General features: G+C 39.3%; 1 protein-coding gene and 1 pseudogene across 5 annotated transcripts in view; both read left to right on the top strand.

Annotated features, from left to right (window-relative positions):
* Positions 1-311, top strand: part of LOC139952587 (uncharacterized) — a 7,736-nt pseudogene extending 7,425 nt beyond the window's left edge.
* The window catches only part of LOC139954119 (persulfide dioxygenase ETHE1, mitochondrial-like), a 26,976-nt gene extending 3,392 nt beyond the window's left edge, over positions 1-23,584 (top strand). The window contains exons 1-8 of one of the 5 annotated variants that reach the window (XM_071953785.1): positions 6,333-6,545; positions 10,614-10,804; positions 11,271-11,415; positions 14,146-14,294; positions 16,018-16,156; positions 17,586-17,675; positions 19,476-19,592; positions 20,442-23,584. In XM_071953785.1, coding sequence (XP_071809886.1) covers positions 10,619-10,804; positions 11,271-11,415; positions 14,146-14,294; positions 16,018-16,156; positions 17,586-17,675; positions 19,476-19,592; positions 20,442-20,500 — 885 coding nt within the window. In that variant the 5' untranslated portion in view covers positions 6,333-6,545; positions 10,614-10,618 and the 3' untranslated portion in view covers positions 20,501-23,584. Of the gene's footprint in view, positions 1-1,157; positions 4,001-6,332; positions 6,546-7,178; positions 7,464-7,900; positions 8,001-10,613; positions 10,805-11,270; positions 11,416-14,145; positions 14,295-16,017; positions 16,157-17,585; positions 17,676-19,475; positions 19,593-20,441 lie in introns of those variants that run through there. The other 4 variants (XM_071953784.1, XM_071953787.1, XM_071953786.1 and 1 more) reach the window with 4 other exon arrangements.

Here is a 23,584-nt window from a genome sequence, read left to right as displayed (position 1 = left end):
CCCCATTGCTCCTAAAGTACTTGGGGCAAATTTCATAAAGCCTGTATTATAGCACAAACATTTACTTAGCAGAATAGTATTGCTTAGCAGAAATCATTCACACCAGCCCAAATTACTTAAACTTGAAATGATGTGGCTGTGCCCAACTTAATTTTGGGTTAGTAAAGAATTTTTTTTAAGCAGTATTTTCTGCTAAACAGATGAACTTGGCCCTGCTCTTCCTGAAAGATTTTAAAAGCGTCTCGGGGGAAGGGAAGGGGATCTTGAGGAATGCGAAAGGGTTCCTTGATGGACTGATGAAAGCTTCTTGAGAGGCTGTACTTGAAAGCATGAAGGATTGTAAGCATATCTTGGAACGTAAGCGTTACTGAGTATCTTGAAACAGAAGCGTAACTTGACTTGGGATTAAAGTGTACCTTTTGATAGAATGAAAGCGTAATTTTAAGGAACGTAACCATATCTTGGAATGTAGGCGTAGCTGCGTACCTTGTAAGCTTAGCTTGATGCGGTATTGAAAGCGTACCTTTTGATGGAATGAAAGCGTAACTTGAAGGAACGCATAAGCGTATCTTGGATTGTAAGCCTAGCTGCGTATCTCGAGACAGAAGCGTAACTTGATTTGGGATTGAAAGTGTACCTTTTGATGGAATGAAAGCGTAACTTGAAGGAACAAAGCGTATCTTGGAACTTAAGCGTAGCTCGGTATGTTGGAACATAAGCATATCTTCTCAGGAACTAAGCAAAATTCTCATGGGAAATTGAGACTTTTTATTGCTCAGTTGAGACGCGACTACCGCATCTAACTCACTCAGTTAATCAAGCTGGAACTGCTTGGCTCCATTTAAGCGCTCAGGACAACAAAACACAACCAGACATCACTGACACAATCCTTCCAGCACGAGTTTTACTGCACTGCGCCTGTGGCAAACAGTATGTCTCAATGCACCTTGGGCAATGGGAGTTAAGTGTCGCGACTATCTAAGTCGCAGCTATTTGAAAGGCGACTAGTCGACAAATAAATTCCACTAGTTGCCCACATAATCATTCCCTCAAAAATCCCCAAATCCCATTTCATTCACATAATTCAAAAACAATATTTTGTTTTATAAAATTATACTTTGAGGTTTGTTTTTTTTATCATTATTTTTTGATTACAGGTTTGAATTCTCAGAAGAAGACATTTATTTGTGACTCTAGAGGAGCAACCGACTGATAAAAAAAGAAAATCTGGAAAAACTTCAAGAAGGCCCGTGCTTCAAAGTCAGTGGATGATATGATCTTCTTTCAGAAAACATTTAAAACTGATGTTGAAATTTAAATTGTGGAAAGAAGACATTTTATTTTTATACATGTAGTAAAACTTTCCCCCACGATCACAAACATGACAAACTGAAAAGGCATCAAAGAGCCCACACTGGACAGAAACCATTTGCTTGTTGTTTTTGTGAAAATTATTGGCCCCCCCCCCCCCAGATCACCTGATAGACAATTGGCGTGTCCACACTGAAGATTTGGTTTTTTGTGTGATTGTGACATTTGTGGGAAAGCTTTTGCGCATAAAAAGCACCATTGCCTGCCACCAGAGAATCCACACTGGAGAAAAACCCCTTTGTTTGAGACAGTTGTGGAAGTATATTCTTGGTAAGAGAAGACATTTTGTGACCCAGTATTTGGAGCAACCTACTGAGAGAAATTAAACTGGAAATACACACCTGGAAGTCAATGAAAGAATTTGTCTTTGGCATTTGTAATAAATGTTTCCCACTTGAATGCAGAATGACAGAGCACCAAAGAGTCAACACAGAAGAGACACAGTTTATTTGTGACGTTTGTGGAAAAGCTTGTAAATATAAATCAAAATTAGCAGTCCATCAACGTGTTCACACTTTAGAGAAACCATTTGCCTGTGACATTTGTGGGACAACCTTTTCACGTAAAACCGGCCTTACCAGCCACCTGAGAGTTCACACTGGAGAAAAACCATTTGTTTGTGACATTTGTGGGAAAGCATTTTCTCATCAATTCACACTAACTAGCCATCAGAGAGTCCACACTGGAGAGAAACCATTTGCCTGTGACATTTGTGGGACAACCTTTTCACGTAAAACCGGCCTTACCAGCCACCTGAGAATCCACACTGGAGATAAACCATTTGTTTGTGACATTTGTGGAAAAGCTTTTTCACATAAGCATCGCCTGACTTCCCATCAATTAGTCCACACTGGAGAGAAACCATTCATTTGTGACATTTGTGGCAAAGCATTTTCTCATCAACGCACACTTACTAGCCATCAGGGAGTCCACACTGAAGAGAAATCATTTGTTTGTGACGTTTGTGGGAAAGTATTTTCTCAAAAGAGCAACTTCATTAGTCACCAGAGAATTCATACAGGAGAGAAACCATTCATTTGTGACATTTGTGGCAAAGCATTTTCTCATCAACGCACACTTACTAGTCATCAGAGAGTCCACACTGGAGAGAAATCATTTGTTTGTGACATTTGTGGAAAAGTGTTTTCTCATAAAAGCAGTCTATCTAGTCACCAGAGAATTCACACTGGAGCGAAACCATTTGTTTGTGACGTTTGTGGGAAAGTATTTTCTCAAAAGGCCTACTTCAATAGTCACCATAGAATTCACACTGGAGAGAAGCCATTTGTTTGTGACATTTGTGGAAAAGCCTTTTCACATAAAAGCAGTTTGACTGCCCACAATAGAGTCCACACTGGAGAGAAACCATTTTTTTGTGACATTTGTTGGAAAGTATTTTCTCGTCAATGCACACTTACTAGCCATAAGCGTGTTCACACTGGAGAGAAATCATTTGTTTGTGACGTTTGTGGAAAAGCTTTTTCTCATAAAAGCAGTCTGACTGACCATAACAGAGTCCACACTGGAGAGAAACAATGTGTTTGTGACATTTGTGGGAAAGAATTTTCTCAGAAGACCAATTTGATTTGTCACCAGAGAGTTCACACTGGAAAGAAGTCATTTGTTTGTGACATTTGTGGAAAAGAATTTTCACATAAACAGCATATGACCGGCCATAAGCGTGTCCACACTGGAGATAAATCATTTTTTTGTGACAGTTGTGGCAAAGCATTTTCTAATAAAAGCCATCTTACTAGTCACCAGAGAGGTCACACTGGAGAGAAATCATTTGTTTGTGACATTTGTGGAAGAGCCTTTTCACATAAACATCATATGACAGCCCATAAGCGTGTTCACACTGGAGAGAAATCATTTTTGTGTGAAATTTGTGGAAAAGCGTTTTCTAGTAAAGGCAATCTAACTAGTCACCAGAGAATTCACACTGGAGAGAAACCATTTGTTTTTGACGTTTGTGGGAAAGCGTTTTCTCAAAAGACCTACTTCAATAGTCACCAGAGAATTCACACTGGAGAGAAGCCATTTGTTTGTGATATGTCAGCATCAAATGACAGACCATAAGCGTGTCTACACTGGAGAGGAATATTCATTTGTGACATTTGTGGACAACTTTTTCTCATCAATGTGCACTAACTCGCCACGAGCGAGTCCACATTGGAGAGAAATTGTTTGTTTGTGACATTTCTGGAAAAGCCTGTAATTGTAAATCAAAATTAGCAGTTCACAGTCTACCCGCAGAACACTCGACTTAAAGTCACCTGGAAATATAATTGTTTTTCTTTCAAACATAAGAGTATATGCTTACGAACAATAAAACAATTTTTTTAGTAATTGTTTGTCACGATTTATATGTTTAAAAAATATATAAAGTTGTTTGGGGGGCTGACTCCGCCTACCCCTTTTGTGACATCAATCGAGGCAGACTTTGCCTGCAATGCGTATAGTAAACACACGTGCAAAGTACATGTACGTCCAAGTCGTGAGTTGGTACATTTCAAAAAGTGTTTTTCTGCATTCAGCAGCAATACACCTGGTCGGCATTGCCGTAAAAAACAAAACAAATTTTTTTTGAAACGTACAAACTCACGACTTGGTCCGTACATGTACTTTGCAATTGTGTGTACTCTACGCATTACAGGCAAAGTCTGCCTCGATTGACGTCACGATCAGCGCCCTCTTGGGTCGGGGTCTACTCTTAAATTTGTAAATAACATAAGAACTGATTTTTAAAACCTTAGTTAACTGTTTATTCACATTCCACTCATCAAAACACATATCTTAGTGACAAAAGCTTTATTTTGAAAAAATACCACTTCCAGGTGACTTTAATAAGTCTCCTTTGTGATTTATCTGCGCGAGTAGGCGTGATTTTTCATGCGTGACCTCGGTTTGAATACTAATTAGTCAAAAGGGCTTCTGAAATTCAGTCTTATTCGGCCTTATTTGAAAAGTATTGACAGAAATAATGTAGAAGTACACTGAAATGAAGAGCATATCTGTCGTTATGTATAAAAACAATCGGTGAAACTCAAATTTTAAAAAGAGAAATTTTTACGTAAAAAATGGCTTCAAAAACAGAGAAAACAAGTCACAAAAACACAGAAAATTTTCATGTTGTGAATGTCGACAACAGTCCCCAATTAGTATGTATGGTTAGATTATTTCATACTCTACCTGGAAATGTTAAAAGCAAGACCGGATCGTTCCTAGTCCAGTCAGGATACAGCGATTTCCACCGTTAATCCAAATCTCACATTACGAAGAAGTCAACTATTAGACAGAATAGTTTTCTTGCACGAGCATGACAGGTGATTGGCTGACAATGACATCATCGACTGATCGACATCATCGACACCTCTTTGGGTGGGGCCAGTTGGGGATAGGCACCTTGAACAGAACAGCAGTTTTCACTGTATTTTGGAACTGGGGTTGGATGGGAAATATTTGTTCCTTCCTTGTGTTTTTAGAATTGATATTTTATTTTACCCAATTGTCACAATTTCAGGCATTATATGAAAATTCAGTTACAGCTTAAATCAGGGGGAGGATTTTTTTTTTTTTTGAGGGGGGGGGGGGGGGGGCTAGAAAAATTGAGGCTAAGAAAATATTTAGTTCTTGCTCTGTTGTGATAGTCAAATATGGGTTATCGATCATCTATTGGAGGACACTTCGTACGTTTGCCTCTTTGTACCCTATGGACACCTTCGTACCTTTTTACATTACACTTCGTACCTGTCTACAAGACACTTCGTACCTTTAGGTATTAAATCGGGATTTCTGCATCGTTCATGAATTAGTTATAGTTTATATTAGTAAATCCCATATTCTACAATCAAGCAGAAATTTGAAAATATGGTTTGGTCCAAAAAGTAAAATCCAAAATTCTGCTAGTAGAATTTTGGAAATTTGGTTTGGTCCAAAAAGTAAAATCCCATAAATTATTCTGCTAGTAGAAATTTGAAAATTTGGTTTGGTCCAAAAAGTAAAATCCAAATGTCTGCTGCTAGTACAAATTTGGAAATTTGGGTTGTCTACTTTCGACCGCCAGTCACTGGCAAAAAGTAAATTCAAAATTTCTGTTAGCATAAACTGCAGATTTTGAAAAAATGGTTTTACTATAATTTTCTACTATCAAAAATATTGGGAAAATTGCGTTGTCCATTTTTGGTCCTCCATACCTCCTCTCACAAAAAGGGACTTGATAGTTTACTTCTAGCTAGCCTATTTTCAAGGCCTTCGTGGATGCGCTTATTGGACAGCCGCGGTCTTGGTACGTGTGAGGTCTCCCCTTCCAGTCGCTTCGCCACCACTTCGCCACTCAGTCGCTTCGCCACCACTTCGCCACTCAGTCGCTTCGCCACCACCTTCGCCACTCAGTCGCTTCGCCACCACTTCGCCACTCGCGTGTGTGGTCTCACCTTCCAGTCGCTTCGCGACTCGCGTGTGTGGTCTCCCCACTCGCGTGTGTGGTCTCCCGTTCCATTCGCTTTGGACCGCGGCTCTACGAAGCTGTCCAAGCCACGAAGGCCTTGACAAAAGTCTAATGTCTTGCCTGCGCGCTGCGGCCTAGACTTGATTCAAGTCTTAGATCGCGGTTATTCTTCTGCATCTCGCATTATTTTAGCCATCGCGTGCCTAAAGGCCGGTTTATAGTCGGTCGCGCGATGGTCGCGCGACGGAAATCTCGACGCGCGATCATAAAAAGACACGGTTTTTAGGCCTCAGTCTTAGGATTGCGCGCAAGATTTCTGACCGACTATAAACCGGCCTTAATATGTAGGCTAAATGACAGCGGTTGAAGAGGGCGCTGTTTGTCGCGGCTATCACTAAAGACGATCAAAGACTTGGAACCTGTGATTGGAACCAAGTCTACCACCTGCAGCGGTGAATCATTCGTTAAAACAAACAAAAACACGAAGGTCTCGAACCAAGACTAGCTCAGATCGGGTTTTGTCACGTATGCACATCATCTCCCCATGTACACACGTTTACACACGCATGCGGTACATGGGTACACATAGGAAAAAATTGAGATCGTGGAGGAAAGCTAGCACTGATAATTAGCGATAAGTTTATACATGTTATATAATCGGACCCCCAGTCTCCATAATCCGTGTGAAGCAGAACGCGAACGGACACTGAGCTTCAAAGATCAGGTAAAATCATAGTGGGAATTATCGCCTAATTAGTCTTAATGTGTCATGTGTTTTCAGTAGGATAACAGGAAAATTGTTCACAATCAAAAACTAATTTTTTTTTTCAAATCATCTATACAATTTTTTAACAATAACACTTACACTTCATGGTGTATTGAAATTTTTAAAGTTTTGGTTTTACGTTGCGAGAGACAGTCCGCCATTAATTAACAGTGCTTATGCATGCACGACATTGGAGCAACGTCATATTATGTTTTCACACCTTTCATTGGTTGATATTTTATTGAATATTCAGAAGCTAGTATGGCGTGCAAAATCAATAAAAAATATTATTCAATTACTACTTAACAAATTTAATTACATTTTTGTCCTAAGGCATTTTGGCTACTATATTAGAATTCAGATATGTCATAAGGCATGAAAGTAAAACGCCCCACCCCCCTTGAAACACACACACTTCATAACAATTCGTTTTCCCCCCCATTTTAGACCAGTAATGTTTGGTTTTAGGAGATAAGAAACCAATCTATGATATTTTCTCTTTAAATGTAGACTTAATATTTATTACGCTAATCGGAATTTATTACAGTATGCAGTTCATCCAAAAAACAAATTTTTGTCATTTTCACTTAAAATATTTTAATATTTTCCCCATATTGGCACACCATAGAATCCCAAATAGTAACCACCTCACGTGATCCATCTAGTGACTAAAGCAGAATGAAACTCAATCTAGCAGATAGTAATTTTGTTTTGAACTTTCGAGGTTTGATGATGTTTCTTTGACTCATTTGAATGTTGGCATAATAATGCACTAGTGATTGGTACCAAAAATCAATCATTTTATAAATGTTTGAGCATAACCAACGACAGCAAACTTTTTTCTCAGCATGATTAAGCCTGATGAAAATACAGACTGTGAGTAAACTGCATAGCTTCTGTCACTGGTGCAGCTTGCACAATCTCGCGGTAAACGGGAATCAAAGTTGGGGACCGAAAACTTATGAGGGTCGATAACGTATGACGCTACGATAATATTAGTTGGTGTAAAACCGTGCAGTGCATGCGGAGACTGACAATCGAACAGCCAAGCCCGGCCCAGGGGTGGATTTCACAAAGGTAGTCCTAACTTAGGACTAGTCCTAGGCAATGCTAAGAGATAGGACTGGTCCTAAGATATGACCAGTAACTCATCCTAACTTAGGACTGGTCCTATCTCTTAGCATTGCCTAGGACTAGTCCTAAAGTTAGGACTACCTTTGTGAAATCTACCCCAGATGAGTATGGACTCTGCACGCGCTGCGTCCCTGTCATTGCCTGTTGAGTTTGGACTCCTCCGTGGCTGACGGACATCGCAATGTGAATAGGGGTAACCCACACACTGCACTTGCATTACTAGTAGAGTCTAAGAAAAGACTTTCACGGTGGGTGGGGGAGCCTTGTGTTGTTTATAAAGTAAGTACAAAGTAGCTTGTGTGTCCAAGGCTAGCTCATATGATAGCCTTGGGCTGGCCACACAAACTGTCCTTCCTCTATGGTAGTACTAGTTGTACTTTAAATAGTTAGTAGCTTTTCATGCTTTTATAGACCCCATTTACAGATAGGCCGGAAGTCACAGTGGTGATTATGATGCATTTTGGGAGAGTTGCGAGTAAGCTATGCACGTTGTATGTGTGATGAACATCCCAAAACATCGCATCCTATCCCAGAAATGAGCAGAATGCATTGCTTTTTCCTATTTCATTTGTAATTGTAAAAAGGGGTCTATGTTGAATTGGTGGTAGTAGTAAACTAGAGTAGTAATACAAATATTGACTGCTTCGAGTGCTATGGTTAAAACTACGACTCCCGAGGTGATCCCTGGAGCATTCTATTTCCCCGAGGCGAAGCCGAGGGATGGAACAGTCCTGGGATCACAGAGGGAGTTGTAGTTTTAACATAGCACGAGTTAAAGTAGTCAATATTTGTTTTATAACAATTGCACCCCAACCAACAGACTACATGTATTTATCATCGAATAATATAACGTTTCAGATACAACTGATTGGGTTTGAGGTGGGTAAAAAGACGTCTGGGTACTGCACGCCGTGTGAATAAGTCGTTGGACTAACACACGACAAACGACGCACTGTCACATGTCAAACGATGCACTATCACAGGACTGCCGTATAGTAAAACTAAGACATATCATGTGATGCGCTCTAAACCAATGAAAAGGCAGAATATTTGTAGTAGCTGGTATTGTTAAAGCATGAAAGTAGCTAAAATTAAAGTACTAATGAGCTACAAAGACTAATAGTGCATGTTAAACAAGACCTTTTGCAAGGTGCTGAGAATAGTATACAAACTTTCAGAAAGATGGGTTATTGAAGTGATGAACTATGAGACCCAATTATTTAGCACCTCATACAACTTACAACAACATTGGGTTTACAAGGTGCTCTGGCGCATTAAGCAGCCACTGCCAGGAACACCAGGGCGAACCCCTTTTCTTTTTGATAAGTGCACTGGGTTCTTTTACATGCGTTACACAACACATGGGACCAACGGCTTTACGTCCCAAAATGCAGCAAATGTGAACGCACAATCTGCTGATGAGCGTACAACTACTGCAAGCGTCATGTGCGTCATGTTTAAAAGGCGCGTAGACTTTTTTTAGTTCGTCAATCAAGTCGAACTTGCGCCTTTCGTAGCGTGGACGTTCGCGAATGGGCAGTCACGTATGTAAGCGCACACGCCAAAGTAAAAACAAAATCGCGGCAATGTGACTCTTATAATTAAAATTGTTCCGTAGTCACGCAACACATCAAACATGTCAGCGTCCAGGTTGGCTTCAGAACGCGGAGCAAGTTAGCGCTAGAAGTCAGACCTGTATCTTCGCCCAATATCGTGCTCTAAACCTCAACTCTGATAACTCTTTTAATCATGTGTGACAGAGGTCAACTCAAGCAGTATTTGTATCAGTTGTAACCATTTTATTACAAAATAATGAAATACATGTTGATTTTTATAGATGAATGAAATAATTTCCACAATCTTAGAAGGAATTTATTCTCTTTAATTAAAGGAATCAATATGTGGTGAAGAGGTTTTCAACTAGTGGTTTAATCTCAACGAGGCCTGGTTCTTGATAATTTTACTGATACGAAGTCAAGGTAAATTGTCAAGAACCAGGCCTCGGCGGGTTTAAACCACCAGTTGAAAACCGATTCAACACACTTTGATTCCCATTCCTAAACACCTTTTCGGTAAAAACATCAACACTTTTTGGTCAAAAAGTAAAATAAATGCAAAAATTATAATTGTTCAATGAATTCTTTCAACACAACACCCCTCCAGCTATGAAATGGTAAAGCCCTCCGACGCCCTCAGGTAAACAAAGTTGTTTCTCCTTATAAGGGAATGCTGTGTGCATCAGCCGTTGCTCTAGACAAATAGGACTGAAGAAACTGTCTTATAAGACTATGTAGTGCAAGCTCGCGTGTCACCCCTTGTTTCAACACTTTTTACTGGTCATAAACATAGGATTATTTACACCCACGTGACGCACTCTCCACCAATAGGAATAGCGAAACTGTCTGAGGTATTTATGAATATGTTGTAAAGGATTTGGGTATTTTTTTTAAATGTCCATAGATTTACATTAAACTGACAGGGTTTGAAGATAATGATAGTGGAAAGCTTCCCTTCAAATATTACTTACTGAGGTGCTGTAGTTTTTGAGAAATGAGTAAAATAATGTCATGAAAATACGTTTGTAATAGACCTACATGTATGCTTGAAATAATTTTCGTCTCATGAGACCAAAATTATTTTCATGACATTGTTTTACTCATTTCCCAAAAACAACAGCACCTCAGCACGTAATATTTTCAGGGAAGCTTTCTACTATCATTATCTTCAAACTGTGTAAGTTTAGTGTAAATGTGTTTTTTTGTCCTACAAAAAGTACATACACCCTTTAACATGCTGTCTTCAAACAAGATGTTTGTTATTAATATTGTTGGATCCCTCAAGTTTTACCAATTATTATTGACATAGTTTCATTGTTTACATTTTTGTGTTTAGGCGAAATGAATGTTTTGGCAAGACTTGTACACAGTTCGCAAGCAGTTGGTTGTCGGTTCCAGTTGTCCAGTCTACCAAAGTGTTCAAATTCAACCAGGTCTGTCCGGGCATCATTGACAAAAATTCGTCCTACAAGTGCAAGATTTATGTCGTCAACTATGCAGCTTCCATCAGATTTAATTTTTCGACAGGTTTGTCGGCCGTTTTATTTTAACTTTTGTACCCCCATGCCAAAACAGTTAACTTTGTGTTCGCCAAAAATAAACTCTAAATAATAGTTAACTTGCAAGTACATTAGACCATGTAATAGGCCTAATTATCTTTTGAGGGATCGAGTGTTGGCTTGGTCTCGACGTTTTAAACGGTATCTATGTACTCTGCTTGTTTTTTTTCCTGAAGAGTACTGTTCAAAACGTCCAGACCAAACCAACTCTTTTCAGAGGCAACACTCCCTCAAAAGAGAATTATTAGTCCTGACAAAATTTACTAATATTTACAGTTCATTTTTATCCTTCACACCATGCAAAGCTTCTAAAATCACTTTTGTGTTGTCCATTTCTTATCAATGTAAGGCATGTTTGGTGCTGACCTTGTAATCCATATTTTGAACATTCTCTTTTGGTTGATTTTGTTGTTGGTTTATCTTGTATTTTTCAGCTTTTTGATTACCAGTCTTATACCTACACATATCTAATAGGAGACAAAGAGAAAGGGGAAGCTGTTCTGATTGATCCAGTGTTAGAGCTTGTCAATAGAGATACTCATCTTATTCAGGATCTACAACTCAATCTCAAATATGCACGTAAGAACTAGTTGTAACAGTAGTAGTAAAGTAACAATTAGTTCTATATGTTGTAGCAAGTTTTCACAATTAGCCGTTTCAGTGCGCTCAATAGTTGTCTCAGTGCGCCCAGTGCCCTGAGATGGGCTATAATAACATTCCTTTAATCTTTCTCAGCTCCCAGCGGAGTATACAACCTGGGCAACCTGGGCAACCAAATAATGGCGCTCCAAAAGCTTTGTTTATACACTATATCAATCTCTACCCTCGCATACTGTACCCATTTATACCCCTGGGTGTACAAATCAGCAATTCTAGTATAAGCATCTTGCTAAAGGACACAAGTGTCTTGACTGGGACCTGAACACACTCCGATGATTTAACCACCAGAACTTGAACTTGATCAAAAGTACTCTTTACCACTCGGCCAAGACACCCTAATAGTATACTAAGATAAACAAATTCTTTATCCCTGTGGCAAACTAAACATCTCTGATATCGTTGCGGTAACCCCTTCCAAAACATAGGAGTGCAACTGCCTCTAGCTACCAGGCAATATCGGTATTCTAGTTGGTAAGACACTGCTCTAGAAATGCAAGGGTCGTGGGTTCAAATCCCACTTGAGTAACATGCCTGTGATATTTGTTCACAGGACCCTGGGAAAGTACTAAGTATACAGCTAAGACACATCAGTGTATGGGTAAAAAAAACAGGGAAAAAAAAAACAATTTAATATCCTAAAACTAGTATCAAACTTCAAGCAAATGCCAACTTGACTCTTGAAGGAGACAATGGTAAGAGGTGATTGTCTCATGTTCTAGTACCACACCTTGGTTAATGGTACCTCATAATGTTCTGGAATAGTCTCATATACAGGTCTGATATTCTTCCTACTTTAGTTCAGTTTCCAATTTGTTTGCCTCTGGGGAGGGAAAAATCTGGTTTTCCTGTTTTGATTGCCAACATATTGCGCCATAGCACCTTGTAAACCATTACATGGTGCTATGTAAAAAGGAGTAGGTCTCATAATTCAAACCTTATAGTCCCACATACTTGCAGGAAAATACTGAATGTTAAAGCACCTTGAGTGTCACTGAGTGACGGATATGCGAGCTTTATAAACAGCCACTATTTTTAATATTTTTATTAAAGGCAGTGGACACACGGGTAATTACTCAAAATAATTAATTAGCCTAACACTTTAGTTGGTAACTAGTAATGGGGAGCTGTTGATAGTATAATACATTATGAGAAACGGCTCCCTCTGAAGTAACATAGTCTTCGAGAAAGAAGTAATTTTCCACAAATTTGATTTAAAAACCTCAGATTTAGAATTTGAGGTCTCGAAATCAAGCAACTGAAAGCACACAACTTTGTGTGACAATGATAATCTTTCAGTAGTAACTCAAATAGAATGTTCAAACTTTTTACCCAGGTACCAAATATCATGCCTGCATTATAGAAATGCACTTTAGGACAATGTTTTTTTCACATGAAAACCAGTTAGAACTAGATGTTGCCCCAGTATTTACTTCAGATTAACAAGTATTTTTTTAATACGAGGGTTAATTCCTAGCCTTCTAATCATTATCTCTTCTTGTCTTATCTAGCTTCTGGCTATCATAAGCCTGTTTGTGTTTACGCAAGCGTTGTTACAAAACTACAGCTAACCAAAGTCTTTCATTGTTTAAAGGGTCAGGACACTATTGGTAACTACTCAAAATATTTGTTAGCATAAAAACTTACTTGGTAAGGAGTAATGGAGAGCTGTTGGTAGTTTAAAACATTGTGAGAAATGGCTCCCTCTGAAGTAATGCAGTTTTTGAGAAAGAAGTAATTTCTCACTAAAATGCTTGAAATAAATTTGAGACCTCAGCTGAGGTTCTCAAATTCAAGCTTCTCTGTAAGCACACAACTTGTGCAACAAGGGTGTTTTTTTCTTTTGCTTATTATCTCACAAATTTCACAGGTTTGTTAGTGTAATGTTGAGATACATCAGGTAAGAAGACTGGTCTTTGACAATTACCCAGTACCCAATTAGGTGTCCCGTGCCTTTAAAGCCATTGGACCCTTTCGGTAAACAGTGTTGTCCAAGGCCCACACTTTGTGTACAACAACTTCTATATCAATTAACAAACCTGTGAAAATTTAGGCTCAATCGGTCATCGGAGTCGGGAGAAAACAACGGAAAAACCCACCCTTGTTTTCGCGCGTTTCGCCGTGTCATGACATGTGTTTGAAATAAATCCGTAATTCTCGTTAACGAGAATTTATATTGTTTTGCTGTTTTCTCAAAAAGTAAAGCATTTCATGGAATAATATTTCAAGAGAAGTCTTTCACCATTGCCTTCTGTAAACCCTGTAAGTTATTTGTTAATCTGTGAACTTTTATTTTTTTTATGAACCGAAAGGGTCCAATGGCTTTAACTGAACAACAAGCTTTACTAAATGGTTTTTGCAAATCTCATTTTTACAATTGTATGCACTGTATCATGAAACATATATGTCTTCAGTTTATAATTTGAAAACACCTACATCCAGCAGAGCTGATGATCTGTTTATTAGAACTAGTCACTATTACTTAAAACAAGCATATGTTTAGTATAATTGTATAAGTGTATTATATGGTTTTGTGACCAAATATTTTTCTTGGTCGCCAGTAAAAAACGAAAACCAAGTATTCTTCGAGAAGGTTAAGCAAAACAGAACAAGGTCTACTCAATACTAAATTTAATTATTCTACCATTACAGTCAACACCCACTGTCATGCGGATCATATCACAGGGACTGGTGAGTTGAAGAAACAATTTCCTGGTTGTCGTAGCATCATCAGCAAGGATAGCGGAGCTAAAGCAGATCTTTATGTCAGTAATGGTGATAAGATTACATTCGGCAGCCAGGTAAGTGTTATATCAGGGGCCAATTCTACATGTAGGTGGTTGTGTACACAAACATGTTGACTGCTTTATTTCAACAGTATTTGACTCTTTAAGGACACTGGACACTATTAATAAGACCAGTCCTCTCACTTGCTGTATCTCAACATATGCGTAAAATAACAAACCTGTGAAAGTTTGAGCTCAATTGGTCGTCTAAGTTGCAGGATAATAATGAAAGAAAAAAAACACCTTGTCACTCAAAGTTGTGTGCTTTCAGATGCTTGATTTCAAGACCACAAAATCTAATTCTGAGGTCTCGAAATCAAATTTGTGGAAAATTATTGTGCGAGGCTGGTCCCCATTGTAAGATTTAGCGGCTCAGTTCAGTGACCGTGGCTGTGAGGAAGTCTTCCGCAACCTCTTTCAGCTCGTTAGTTTTTCACAGTGGTCGCGGTAAACTGACAAGTTTTACCACGACCGCTATGAAAAACTAACTTTTACCATGTGTCCCCATTGGATTTAATTTTGTCATGCAATTGTAAAGTCGTGGTACTTAAAGACAGTGGACACTATTGGTAATTGTCAAAGACTTGTCTTCACAGTTGGTGCATCTCAACATATATGCATAAAATAACTAACCTGTGAAAATTTGAGCTCAATCGGTCGTCGAATTTGTGAGATAATAATGAAAGAAAAAAACACCCTTGTCTACAAAGTTGTGTGCTTTTAGATGGTTGATTTTGGAAAATTCGTGGAAAATTACTTCTTTCTCGAAAACTATGTCACTACAGAGGGAGCCGTTTCTCACAATGTTTTATACTATCAACCTCTCCCCATTACTCAGAATCAAGAGAGGTTTTATGATAATAATTATTTTGAGTAATTACCAATAGTGTCCACTGCCTTTAAGTAGGATTTGAAACTTTGCATGGTGGAAATACGACATGGAAAGGTTTAGGGTAACACCATGTATTGACTATCTCTAATGAGTTGGGGTGGTTCTGAAAAGAAACATTGGTTTCAACTTGACGTTTCGATCAGTTTGTTTGATTGTCTTCTGGAGAAAGCTTTCTTAGTTTAATAAACTCTGCTCATGAAAATGGATTTTTTTTATATTCAGGCTTTAAAAAGGGGGGAAAAAGTAGTCTACCCTATTGTGCTGAATTTGTGCTATCTGTAAATAAGACGAAACTATACTATGATAGAACACACCTTTTGTTTGATCCTGATTTTGCTTGTTGTTTAATTTTGTGTGAAGCACTCTGGAACTTTCTCTTGTCAGTAAATGCTCTGTAGTATGCTATTTCATTTTGGTCAATAATGTTTAGTAACATTAAAGAACATTACAGAATCGGTTTTGCTAGCAAAATAGTTAATGGCAGTGTAAGCACTTTATGTCATCCGTCATATACATAAACCAGTAAACTGACAAACCTGTCGAGGTTTGAGATGGATCGGCCATCTGGGTCCTGAGAGAATAGTGGAAAACTGATGACAAATTTTGCATTGCATCGATGCCAAAACAAAACTGAGTAAAATGCCCACTGACATGACTGAGCGATAAACGCCAAACGTTAAATAAGATTATTTATTTCTCATCAAATATGAAATTTCAGACAGAAGTATTTTACGGGATGTTTTCTACTATCGTCATCATTAGACTGTGTAAGTTTGATGTAAATCTGTGGTCTTCACGATTCTTGTTTCTTACCAATACTGTAACGTTCCTATGAACCACTTGCAGGCACTTACCGTACTGTCTACACCAGGTCATACGAGTGGCTGTGTGACCTATGTTCTCCATCATCATGATAAACCTGTCCTGGTATTCACTGGTGATGCTCTACTCATCAGAGGCTGTGGCAGGACAGATTTTCAAGAGGGTAATTAAGTTCATGGTTTACCAATGGTTTAGGAGTTTTAATTAAATAATAAAAATTGTAACCTGCATTTATATAGCTCTTAATACTAGGTTTCTAATCGCAAAAGAAGATGTGTACAATAACAAAGAAAAGACAATTTAAAGTGGAAGAAACTGAACAGCTAAAATGGATTTAAATAATTGTGTTTTTAGAGTGGTTTTAAATGAGTCCAGTTCATTTGTAGTAATAAAAGTGGATTCTTATACAGCACTCGGTGATGCTCAAGGCACTATAACATATCTGTATTTTCCTGCAAGGTACATGGGACTACATTTGAATTATGAGACCTTTTACAAAGCCCCCCCCCCCCAATGGTTTACAAGTTGCTGCTACGCAACATGCTGCCAATCCAACCAGGATCACCGGGCAAACCCCTTCTCTTTTTGATATTGGGGGTTCTTATACATGCATTTTGCAGTGTCATGGCCGAGTGGTTAAGAGCACCGGATTCAAGCTCTGGTGTTTGATCAGCAGGGTGTGAGTTTGAATCCCGGTCGTGACACTTGCTACGTAAAATTGGGGAGGTAGTGCTTTCTGCTCTACCGGCTAGGCTTGGAATTGATGATACCCAAGCCTACATCCGTATGGACTGTGAAAGGGATTACCCTGTTTCAGCTCTAGGGGTAGGTGGCAACGGCCTCTGGAAAAAACAATTGTAGCCCGCACCTTGAGTGGCCTTCAGGCCTTGTGTGTCTGGCGACTTGCATAAAATAAAATAAAATAATAAAAAAATTAAAAAATTACACAACACACGGGACCAATGGCTTTATGTCCCATCCTAAGGCAAAGTATATTGGTTAAGTGTCTTGCAGAAGGACAGTACAGGAGGTGTCACGACTGAGACTCAAACCCACACTCTGGTTATCAGAAGCACCTGAGTTTGAATCCGGTGCTCTTAACCGCTAGGCCATGACGCCATCTTTTTTTCTTGCTGCGTTTTTTCATCAAGTTGTGCTCATATGTTCTGTGTATGTCTCTGTTTGGATAAACCTACTGTGGAGGAAGTTGGTATACACTGTATTTATTATGCGCCTTTTGCCAAAGGATACAAAGCGCCAGGTATTTATACTGTTAGGTGAGTGGGACGAAGTTTGAATTATGCGACCTAATTTTTAGCACCATGTAATGGTTTACAAGGTGCTGTGGCGCAATATGCTGCCAATCCAGCCAGGAACATCAGGGGAACCCCTTCTCTTTTCGATAAGTGCATTGGGTTCTTTTACATGCGTTTACACAACACATTGGACCATCGGCTTTAGGTCCCACATGAAGGACGAAGCACGAAGCAATGGTTAAGTGTCTTGCTTTATGAAACAACAAGTGTCGCGGCTGGGAATTCTAACCCACACTCTGCTGATCAGATTTATATTTATTTATATTATGTTTTCAGGTTGTTCTGCTACACTGTATGAATCTGTTCATTCTAAGATCCTGTCAATGCCACCAGACACTCCGTTATATCCTGCTCATGACTACACAGGTATGCAATACTCCATCAGTTGTAGAAACTGGCTGTTATTGAATCTGAATTAACAACTCCAATTTCTTATAAAGCAGATTCATTTAGAAACACACACTTGAATACCTGGATATACCATCTACCAAAGACCTCACTAAACTCATTGGTTTAAATAATAGAATTTAACAATAAGGGAATAACAATGTTGGACCTGGTCTTCACTGCGTGTTAATGACCGGGTTTGTGGCTGGTGCTGTTAATGGACTGAGCCGGAGGTGAGGTCTGTTAGTACTGCTAGCCACCAATCAAGGCCATTAAATACAGTAAATGTCTTTTTAACAAACAATCGGCTAAAATTGTCCACATTTTGTTCAGGGACAATATTTTAGCTTTCGATGGCTCTCATCTTTGTCATACGTTAATCACATTACTGATAATTTGAAAACAGTGACTTTGTAAAAGAATGGTTTAATAAGCGCCCTCACTGGGGTCAACAGAGGCACTGGGTGTTCAAAGCCGGTCCTTTATCGCCTGTTAATACATCCCCACATGATTGGGTTTTGACTAGTCAGAGTCTGAAAACTGTCTAAGGTGTTTATTAATAAATTTAAGAAAATACAAAGAGTTATGTTAGTCAATAGTTTATGCCTGACGTTAACATTCAATGGTGTTGATATTTTATTTTAGCCTGGATTTGAAATACCGCGTCTTAGTTTTTATAGAACTGGTTCCCCAACACATTAAATGATGTTCATGCATTCGGCTTTTTATGGAGAGGTCCCACCATGTGTTTAAAGGAACATGTTGCCTTGGATCGGACGAATGGGTCTATAAAAAGCGGATGTAACTGTTTGTTATAAAATGCATATGATTGGAAAGATGTTGTAAAAGTAGAATACAATGGACCACACTAATTTGCCTCAAAATTGCATGGTTTAACAATTTAACTCCCATAAATGGCCGACCGTGCTAGTCGACGAGGTAAAAGGAAAAGCGAGCAGTTTCAAGGCATGTTTGTTGTGGCATGGATCATTGTATTCTACTTTTACAACATCTTTCAACCATATGCATTTTATAACAAACGGTTACAAATGCTTTTTATAGACCAACTCGACCGAACCAAGGCAACGTGTTCCTTAAAGGCACTGGACACCTTTGGTAATTGCCAGTGTTCTCCCTTCAGGTGTCCCAGCATTTACAAACCTGTGAAAGTTGGACTCCATTGTTCATCGAAGATGCAATAGAATAATGAAAGATAAAACACCCTTGTTGCAAAAATTGTTTGTGCTTTCACATAACTAATAAAACGGCTTCAGGCCTGAAGTCTTTTAATATTTGAGTGAGAAATTACCTCTTTTTGGAAAAACCACCCTACTTTTAGAAGGAGTTGTTTCTTACAATTTCTTATATATCAATATCTCTGCATGTAACCAACTAAGTTTGTACATGTTGTATGGTAACAATTAATTAACAAGTAATTACCAATAGTGTCCAGTGCCTTAAGATTTAGATTTAGATTTTATTGAAAAACATAGAAACTTGACATGCACTGGCCAAATACAGATACACACGGTCAATATCCAAACTATATAAATTAAAAAATTAGAGAAGTAGAAATGCAAAGTAACAAAAGACCCGCACACTAAACAAATGCACCAGCCAAAACAACGAAAATCGGTCACAAGAGACATCATAGAAAACAACAGGCTGGAAGAAACACCCAGCCATTGTACTCCCGTACAACGTAGTTACCTGTGACCAATTAACGCTGCCCCGACCAATCCATTTCAAAGAGATATGACATTGATGCTGTTTTTGTAGGACAAACCTCAACCACAGTTGCTGAAGAGAAGAAGCATAATGCTAGATTAACCAAAACGAAAGAAGAATTCATCCAGATCATGGAACAGTTGAATCTACCGTATCCTAAAGCAATAGGTATGTAATCATGCTTTCAAGGCTGTAATAATAGAACGTTTTGAATATGACATGAATGATGTCATCTTTCAAATATCTGACCTGCCTGTACAACATGCACTGTGCGCATGTGCGTGTGTGCGTGCATGTGCGTGCTTCATTGATGTACGCGTTTGGACGCGCATACAGTTTGCCCAACAAGATGGCGGCTTTCATAGCAAAAAAAGGGTTATTCAATACGGTCTATACTCTACAAAATGATCAATCAAAATAGTGAACAAAGATTATTCACTTTGCTTGGACCACATCTATGACCCTTTTTCAAACAATTTAACTTCAGTTTTAGCTCCGTTCTAGACTTGTGGAGTGACCTCACATTACATGTTGTGTGGACATACTAGCTGCGCTCATTGTACAAATTTGCCATGCTGTGGTGGGGTCCACAGTGTTTTGTACACCTGAGGGGGCGAATGGAATCCAAGGTGAAGTCGATGGTGCCGTTTGCCCGTCAGGATTACGAAACCCATTGACTCCATCGCAGTGTGCAACAAATGTTTTGTGAAACCATGGTAACATATTCCTCTTTTAAGTTGAGTAATTACCAATAGTGTCCACTGCCTTTAACAATGAAGCTGTGTTTATCACATCACGTGATTGGTTTCCGACCAATGATACTTCACAATTTGTTACGGTTGTATAACAAGACGTATTGAGTGACTTAATGTTCCATAATGTGTGGACATGTTAGCTCTGTTCATGATATGTAGGTCTGCCCTGCAATGTGAATGCAAAAGGCTGCTAGTCAAACTTTCATATACTTTTGTCTATTTTAAATATATAATAATTGCTTTGTTTCTTTTCAATTGACAGACAAGTCGTTGCCAGCAAACCTGGTGTGTGGAGTACTAGATGACCTGCCAAACAGTTGAGGTAACCTGAAAGAAAGACTAGCTTGGAATGAAAAAGTTTTTTGATTTGTAATTAAAGCTATTGTCTTCCTATCAAACTGAACTCTAAGCTATAAAGCAAACATTGTTTTTACGAAAATGTAATGTAAAACCCCAAAACAAACTAATTTGAGCATGGGTAGACCTCTTTTATTTTTTATAAAGCTTAAAAGCAAAAGTGATCAATGGCAGGTTCTGCAATTATTTTTGTGAAACGAAAAATCCCTTAAATCCCGGTACATGATTCTGCAACTGTACGAATTTGGACATAACAGGTCTGTTTTCGCAGAATTGTTTTGCAGGAGTTGATCACAAGTCAACTGATAATGCAAATTTGTGACATCAACGTTCATACCACATTCGCATTCGCAGGAAACATGAACTTGGCTTCACACAAGCCAATAAACCTTTATCATGCTGACTCCATCTTGGTCATGTTCCTTATTGTATTGAATAACAATAAGGAATGCTAATAGTCATTTTGCGAGTAGGAACCTGACTGTTTTGTCTTCCAGCATCGGTGTGGTTACATTGTTATCAATGGGGAAAATGCAGAGGGCTGCACCATAATAAATGTCTATAATGTCGATTTTGGTGAAGGCTACAAGAAAATGAGTGAAACAATTTAAGAGAATGGAACTCTCTGTTGGCATTCCCACTGAGCTGTGGGAGAGCTTGTAAGTTGGTTAAAAACAAGATACAGGCAGGAGTTCAAAAGTGTAGGAAGTTTTTCAACCCAATAGTTTGTCAAATTTATCTAGTCAGCTTATCGTGCAGTTTTGATTATAGCAGCTGTTTAATTTAAATGTTTTTAAAACATTTTTGGAGAGTAGTTCCTGTTTATACGATAACTCCATATATTGTACACTTTAGTTATTAATATTTTGAGGTGGTGGTACCCGGTATGATTGTTTATGAATTGTGGTATTTTTGTGTCTGAACTCAACTTGAACAAAGCACATTATTATTGTTGATTTGTCCTTTACTTTGGGCAATCTTTGGATGCAACATCTTTGCCTCTTGATAGATGGGATAGATACATTAATCCTGAGCCATTAGATAGATTCAACTTCCTTGTCTTGGGATAGATGCAACTTCCTTGTCTTTGGATAGATGCAACTTCCTTGTCTTGGGATAGATGCAACTTCCTTGTCTTGGGATAGAGTAATTGATCTTGAGCCTTGGGATAGATGCAACTTCCTTGTCTTGGAATAGATGCAACTTCCTTGTCTTGGCTACAGTGGGCACAGTGAGTCATGTAATTGCCTACTGCATAGTGTGATGTGTTTAGCCTATATAAGACTGGTTATGCCTTTTGCTAGGTTACACTCATCACTCTGCCATCACCGAGTCTGCCAGGGGCTCTGCCCAACTCTTTTGCTGATGGTTGTCGCCATTTCAGCCTTGGCTCCACCATTGTCCAGTAAGTACGTTGGTGTATCAGCGATGCTCCTGTAGAGACAGTCGGTCACATTGCCCTTTCTCCTTCAAGTTGACGGCTTTTAAACCACTCGGTTATTGCGCCCGTTGACCTAAAACCCCTGTTCGGTTTGGAGGCTCTTTAGATGGCCTAAAACCCATGCCAGGTTTGAGGCTCTTCCCAGATGGTCTAAACCAATGCCAGGTTTGAGGCTCTCCCTAGATGGCCTAAAACCCATGCAAGGATTTGAGGCTCTTCCTAGATGGCCTTAAACCCATGTAAGGTTTTGAGGCTCTTCCTAGATGGTCTAAACCCATGCCAGGTTTTGAGGCTCTTCTTAGATGGCCTAAACCCATTCCAGGTTTGAGGCTCTTCCTAGATGGCCTAAACCCATGCCAGGTTTGAGGCTCTCCCTAGATGACCTTAACCCATGCCCGGTTTTGAGGCTCTTCTCAGATGGCCAAAACCCATGCCCGGTTTTGAGGCTCTTCCTAGATGGCCTTAACCCATTCCAGATTTGAGGCTCTTCCTAGATGGCCTAAACCCATGCCCGGTTTTGAGGCTCTTCCTAGGTGGCCTAAAACCCATGTCAGGTCTGAGGCTCTTCATAGATGGCCTAAACCCATTCCAGGTTTGAGGCTCTTCCTAGATGGCCTAAACCCATGCCCGGTTTTGAGGCTCTTCCAAGATGGCCTAGACCCATGCCAGGTTTTAGGCTCTCCCTAGATGGCCTAAAACCATGCAGGGTTTTGAGGCTCTCCCTAGATGGCCTAAACCCATGCCCGGTTTTGAGGCTCTTCCAAGATGGCCTAGACCCATGCCAGGTTTTAGGCTCTCCCTAGATGGCCTAAAACCATGCAGGGTTTTGAGGCTCTCCCTAGATGGCCTAAACCCATGCCCGGTTTTGAGGCTCTTCCTAGATGGACCAACCGATGCGCAATCCAGTGCAAGACAGCAACTTGGAAGAGACACCCGTAACCAGCACATCAAACCCAGTCATCAAACTTCCGGTGTCTTATGGTCTTTTATTTGAATTGTATTAATTTTGCAATGTGCATGTACATGTACATTAGAAATTAATGTTAATTTGCTACAAATCTTGTTGTTTGAACATAAAATAAATTAGTTTTTGTAAATACAATACTTGTCTCTGTCATGCCTTAATTCTTTTGGAAATTAGCCGCACGCTCGTGGGATAACACTTGGGATAGATGCAACTTCGTTGTCTTGGGACAGAAGCACTTATCCTGGATCTTGGGATAGATGCGACTTCCTTGTCTTGGGATAAATGCACTTATCCTGAGCCTTGGGCTAGATGCAACTCTTGTCTTGGGATAAATGGACTTATCCCGAGCCTTGAGCTAACTGCAACTTCCTTGTCTTGGGATAAATGCACTTATCCTGAGCCTTGGGCTAGATGCAACTTCCTTGTCTTGGGATAAATGCACTTATCCTGAGCCTGGGGATAGATGCAACTTGCTTGTCTTGGGATAAATGCACTTGACCTGAGCCTTGGGCTAGATGCAACTTCCATGTCTTGGGATAAATGCACTTGTCTTGAGCTTTGGGCTAGATGCAACTTCCTTGTCTTGGAATAAATGCACTTATCCTGAGCCTTGGGCTAGATGCAACTTCCTTGTCTTGGG

Source organism: Asterias amurensis, chromosome 2 (genome assembly GCF_032118995.1).
Source record: "Asterias amurensis chromosome 2, ASM3211899v1".
NCBI classification, from domain to species: Eukaryota; Metazoa; Echinodermata; class Asteroidea; order Forcipulatida; family Asteriidae; genus Asterias; species Asterias amurensis.
This window is presented reverse-complemented; position numbering and strand designations above follow the sequence as displayed.